This window comes from Drosophila guanche, unplaced genomic scaffold (assembly GCF_900245975.1).
Source record: "Drosophila guanche unplaced genomic scaffold, DGUA_6, whole genome shotgun sequence".
NCBI classification, from domain to species: Eukaryota; Metazoa; Arthropoda; class Insecta; order Diptera; family Drosophilidae; genus Drosophila; species Drosophila guanche.
Window position 1 is genome coordinate 91,436 of NW_022995777.1, and position 5,896 is coordinate 97,331.

At 39.6% G+C, this 5,896-nt stretch overlaps 1 protein-coding gene across 1 annotated transcript; it reads left to right on the forward strand.

Annotated features, from left to right (window-relative positions):
• The first annotated feature begins 744 nt into the window (after positions 1–744).
• LOC117591363 (growth hormone-inducible transmembrane protein) lies at positions 745–2,282 on the forward strand. Its single transcript, XM_034284596.1, has 6 exons — positions 745–1,070; positions 1,138–1,249; positions 1,311–1,452; positions 1,527–1,863; positions 1,932–2,064; positions 2,123–2,282. Exons 1-6 carry the CDS (start codon positions 872–874, stop codon positions 2,199–2,201), a joined length of 1,002 nt encoding a protein of 333 aa, XP_034140487.1. The 5' UTR covers positions 745–871; the 3' UTR covers positions 2,202–2,282.
• Positions 2,283–5,896: the final 3,614 nt, after the last annotated feature.

Here is a 5,896-nt window from a genome sequence, read left to right on the forward strand (position 1 = left end):
AACATTATCTTCCTTTATATTCTCCCTATGCACTATCGTCATCCCTTCAATTTCCTTTGGGTTAAGGACATTTTTCCAACTATTTTTCTCTGATATTTATATAATGGGTAAGGTACATAATTGTTCGTAAATTAATTTCTAAAGTTGATTTTTATTGAAGTCCCTTCAGAACAGTCTCTCACGCGAAAGCGTATGATGGGGCAATATAAACCAATTTCACGAAACGGTAGGTAGTTCTCTCAAGCAGGACCTTTTACGTTGATTCGCCTCTTCTGACTATGGTAGCTCATCTTTTTTCCTAGACAAACGAATCAACCTATAAACGAAAGAATATGTTAACATAGCGAACAAGAAGCTTAAAGAAACACATTATTTTTAAAGTTACATTGATCGTACGCAAAAGATGATTATAAATGCTTCCTTGCATGCGAATCATATTTTCGCTATTTCGCCTTGAAATAAGTATCGATCCAATTTCGCTAGTGTATATAAAATATTTTTGTGTCTAGTAGAGCCTCCCCAGTCCTGTCTATAATTTTGTTTGAAATCTGTTTGAAATCTTCTCAAAAATGTGCTACCATCCCAAATATACCGTAATATATACCGATAAGCCGTACATATACCGTCGACTCAATTTCGACGTCAAAATATACCCGACACCCTGCCGGATTCATCGTCGTGCGACCATCCAATTCGCTGTAGCGATTAAGTACAAAAAAAAAAAAAAAGTTAAAAATAAAATAAATAAATTATCAGAGGAATATAACACTCAATATAACACTTAAGAAAAAAAAAAAAAATTGCACCAGATAACTAATAAGGGGAAGAGCTTATCAAAGTTTGGGTCAGCGAATTTCATCACAACATCATTATGTTGCGACTTGTTTTGTCAGCAGCCTGTCCGGGCAGCAACCTTCTCGGTCACCAGTCCTCGCAGGTTTTGTATGTACGTAGTTTTGTTGTACGTAACTATGCTCGTGGCCCGGTACGAACACGCTTTCCTGTACAGGAGCATCAGCTGCGCCAGCCATCTCTGAAAGATAAACTGATGGCTCCACCAAGTGCCAACGGTAGGTAAATATAATATATACATATATGCAGTTCTTGTGTAATCAGTTCAATATCTCCAACTTCTAGCGTATTCGATAGGGAAAGGTGCCGCTGCTGGTGCAGCAGCTGTCGGGTTGGGAGCCCTCTGCTATTATGGCGTGGGCCTGGGCAAGCATACGAGCATTGCCGATAATGCGATGTAAGTGTCAGTGGGTTACAGATGGTATGCAGTCTACATCATTTTTATTTTTTTAATAAAGAATGTGGCCACAATATGTAAAGGATCGCATCCAGAGCACGTACGCCTTCTTCGGTGGATCTTGCTTACTTACAGCAGCCAGTGCAGCTGCAGTTTTTCGTTCCCCCCGAATATTATCGTTGGCCTCGCGCGGCGGCTTCCTGGTAAGTACACACCAGTGCAACTGCCCCTTCATGCAAATCCAAGCCAACAAAAAACATTTATTTTATTCGAACAGTGGTCTATTGCTTCGCTAGCGCTCGTGATTGGCAGTGGGGCAGTAGCGCGCTCAATTGAGTACCATCCGGGGCTAGGGTCGAAGCACCTCGCGTGGGCAGTCCACTGCGTCATATTAGGTGCACTCATCGCACCTCTTTGCTTCATTGGTGGTCCGATTCTGAGTCGTGCTGCTCTTTATACGGGAGGCATTGTAGGTGGCCTGTCTACAATAGCTACATGTGCGCCAAGCGATAAGTTCCTGTACATGGGTGGCCCGTTGGCTGTTGGACTGGGATTTGTCTTTGCCTCCTCGTTGGCTTCTATGTGGCTGCCGCCAACAACAGCACTAGGTGTTGGTAAGTAATCAACGATGCCTGTGCAATCAAATCGTTTAATCCACCCTTAAATAATATTATTTTCTTAGGTCTGGCATCCATATCCCTATACGGTGGTCTGGTGCTTTTTAGTGGCTTTCTGCTTTACGACACGCAGAGAATGGTCCGAAAGGCTGAGGTCCATCCCCAATACTCTTATACCCCCTTCGACCCTATCAATGCGTAAGTCAATATAACTATTTTTCATAACTAGTCTCAATTATTCTTGTTCCCGCTCCAGATCAATGTCCATTTACCTTGATGTATTAAACATATTCATCCGTATGGCCACCATATTGAGCGGAGGGCAGCGCCGATAACGAGTCCTCCAGAGCACATGTTACGTAGAAAAATCGATTATATATTTATATTACTATTGAATAAACTGATGAGTTCCCCTATCTCGCAATCCCTGCTTACTGGTAAACTGACTAGCTCTGGCGTGCTTAGATTTCAAGGGCCAACGATTAGTAACCTGAAAACAATTAATATTGCGAAAGAGTCCCCAGGCGACTCGATAGATCCATGCCTGTCTGTCCTTGTTGAGGATCTCAGAGACCATAACATCTAGAGTAACCAAATTTTGCATTCAGATTTCTTTATGCTCACTCTGTTACAAGTGTATTTAAAAAATGAGCAATGCCCCCTTCCGCCCCTACTATTTTGGAGATAAAAAAAAACTAAAAACGCCGTTCCGTGGGGAATGACCATATCTATCAGATTACCAAATTGGGATCCGATGGGATCATTACTATAGGGAGAATGAAGAAGTTTTTTTCCAGTGCCTAACCCACCCCGTCCCGCAGCTTTTGTTGTTTTTTTCACATTCTCTCATTCACACTCTGCTTCTGCAGTGTGCGGCTTCTGCCTCTGCCGCGTCTCTGCCTCTGCCGCGTCTCTGCCTCTGCCGCGTCTCTGCCTCTGCCATGACTCTGCAGTGTGTGGCTCTAGGGAAGGGGGGGGGGGGGGCGAGGTAAAGGAGAGTGTTGGCGTGATAAGTGTTGACAGATGAAGAAAAAATATAAAATTTGACAAAAAACCGCAAAGGTACAGATGTAGTACTAAGTGCCGGGTATAAAAGTTAGGAAGCGTAAGAAGCGTTTCACACGTCCCTTCTCGTTCAATTTTGAATTGATTTAGGTTAATCAAACTAGGGCTTTTTAATACATATGTACATACTTAGATACCATTAAATGTATATACATTACGAAAGCAATGCAATCAGTACCATATGGCACTACCTGGGTCCTACGCGGATGCTGGTGCTGATGCGGCACCCTGCCTGAATTTAATGCATCACATGCTGCTGCTAATTTTTATGTTTTATCTATTGTATTCCTTTCTTTTTGTCTGTGATCGTTGAAACCAATACAATTACAAACATTATTAAATTGATTACTATCATTTAATTTTCATTTATTGCACATTCGCTACATTTGTTTTCTTAATTTAGTCACTTTTTGTTTGCACTTCTGAATTGCTTTTAAGTAAAATCATTAATGATTATTGCGCAACTTAAGACAATTAAGCTCTGATCTCAAAGCTCTAATCTGCAAAGCAATGCAATTGGTTTTTGTTGAAGCTCACAAGCTGCGTGGCACCGTTATTTGTTTCTTACTCTTTTATTCTCTCGTTATACCCGGTACTCGAAGAGTAAACAGGTATATTGTATTTGTGCGAATAACGGTTGTATGTAACGTATATATATTCATCAATAGCCGAGTCGATTGAGCCATGTCTGCCTGTCCGTCCGTCCGTCTGTCCGTCTTGTTTGTCGGCTAGTTCTCAGAGACTATAAGAGCTAGAGCCACCAAATTTTGGCTCCAGACTGCTGTATGCTCACACCAGTGTTTTGAAACCAGTGTATTTAAAAAATGAGCACCGCCCCCTTCCGCCCCCGCAAAAGGGCGAAAACCTCCCAAATCTACAATTTTGAAGATAAAGATTTTTTTTTTATTTGTGTACATAATTTAAATATGACTATATGTATAATGTACATACTATGTATGTGTAAATTTGTGCACAATAATGTAACGATTATCTTAACTCTAAATTATAAATACAAAGAAATTTAATTGTGCACAATTAAAGCGCACATGAAGTCGAGAACATAACCGACGACGAGAACAGAAATTGGAAAGATGTATGTACATATATATACATATGTGTTTACATTTATGCTTATTTACATATATATATTTTTATATTTATCTGAAACGATTTGTCTGTAAAATATGGATTTGGTAACAATGTTGATAAGACGGCAGCAATATATAATGCATATATATCCATAATATGCATACAATTTTGAATAAAGCAGTATAAAATCTGAATTTAAAAAAATTACAGCATTCAAATACAATAACAACTTTTATTGGTATATTTGTTTTTTCCAACCCCCAAAGGTGCGGCCACCAATCCCCACCCCTCATTCTGCACAGGTAGGTGAGGTTCATACGCCAAGCCCCGAAAGCAAAATCAAATCATCAAAACGAATTTTCGTTCCATCGCACTTCAGAAAGTCAGCGCACCAGCACATACATAACTTGCAGTGTCCGTGTGAATCAAGACAAAACCGGTTTGGAGCGCTAAAAAATCATTGGCTACACGCACTTATGCAGATGTAGCTGGGACTTCTGGCTGCGTGCTCTACACGAACTTATGCAAATGTAGCTGAGACTTTTAGCTGCGTGTTCTACACGCACTAATACTTGTAGCTGCGACGTTGGCAGAGGCCTGAGACTTCGCGACGCAAATTCTGCGGTGACGTTTCGCTTCCTTTAAATTGACAATCTACTATACTATTTGGTTAGTGCTTTCGCCAAACGATCGTCTGCAGTCGCTTCGAATCTTCTAACTTTGTAGACACTTCTCGGAACTACGCTAGTGTAATATCGCCAAACTGTTTGCAGGGTAATTGTACATATGCATTTACATACACAAAATAATACATGTACATATATGCATATGTATATATAAATGGATGTTCATATGTATGTACATGAGTATGGTCTATCACCCGGTAGTCGATAAGTTAACGGGTAAATCACAGAAGAAAACTTTTCCGAACTGTATGTATGTCATAACAAATCTAACTTTTTGTCTGCTTGGTACCAAACCGACTTTTTCTTATAGACAGGGTTTTAAATTGTTGTAATGAATAATTTTTTTTTTCTATGGAAGAACTTTTTTTTAAGAATTTTTAAAGTCTGGTATTTTTTGTAGCGTTTTTTTTAGTCACTTTGTTTTTTCACATGGCTTAAGTATCTTACATCTGGATGTAGAATTTAGAAATTCGATTAAGCTGATAAATACATCTAGAATGTATACCCAATGACGTTGGGGTTTTAGCTTACCGTTTGAAAACTATTAAGCTTTGAAATGCAAAAATGTGGATTTTTGTGGGGATTTTTTACGAAATATTCAATTAAAAAACTCGGGAAAAGTCATGTGTCCACAATTTTTGTATGAAAAGGTGCATTATTTGGGCGTCGTTTAGGGTATTGCTCTTCAAAATCTATGGAGAGACGGCTGAGCTGGTTCTGGTCTGGATCGAAGCGGAAAAAAGTGTCGAGTAGTGTAATCAGTCTCAAAGGATAGACATGCCTGTCTGTCCGTCCTGTTGAGCGACTACTTAGTGCTCAGAGACTAGAAGAGCTAGGGAAACAAAATTGTTCATCATGGCTGAAGGTAAGAACACCGTTACAACTGTATTCACCAAGCCCTTTTCCACGCCAACAAAGTACGAAAATCTGTGGCATGATAAACTTTAAAGATACTAGAAACAAAAAATGTTACAATATGGTAGATAATTACCATATCTATCAGATCGATAAATCAAGATCATTAATTTCTATCTAGCTATTTCTAGGCCACCTAGAGCTGGGATTTTATTGATTTAATTTAAGCAAAAGGGTAAGAATATAATGTAATGGAGTTGTGATGCTTCACCCTGATATCGCTGGAAACTTCAAAAATATAACTTCTAGTGCGGACTCGAAAAAGCCAACAGCAT

What these genes read in the sequence shown, in the direction of transcription:
- LOC117591363 (XM_034284596.1), top strand. Translation starts at nt 872, where the DNA reads ATGTTGCGACTTGTTTTGTCAGCAGCCTGTCCGGGCAGCAACCTTCTC. An exon ending in CCTCGCGCGGCGGCTTCCTG is followed by an intron (nt 1,453 to 1,526) that starts GTAAGTACACAC and finishes TTATTCGAACAG; the next exon opens with TGGTCTATTGCTTCGCTAGC. An exon ending in CCCTTCGACCCTATCAATGC is followed by an intron (nt 2,065 to 2,122) that starts GTAAGTCAATAT and finishes TTCCCGCTCCAG; the next exon opens with ATCAATGTCCATTTACCTTG.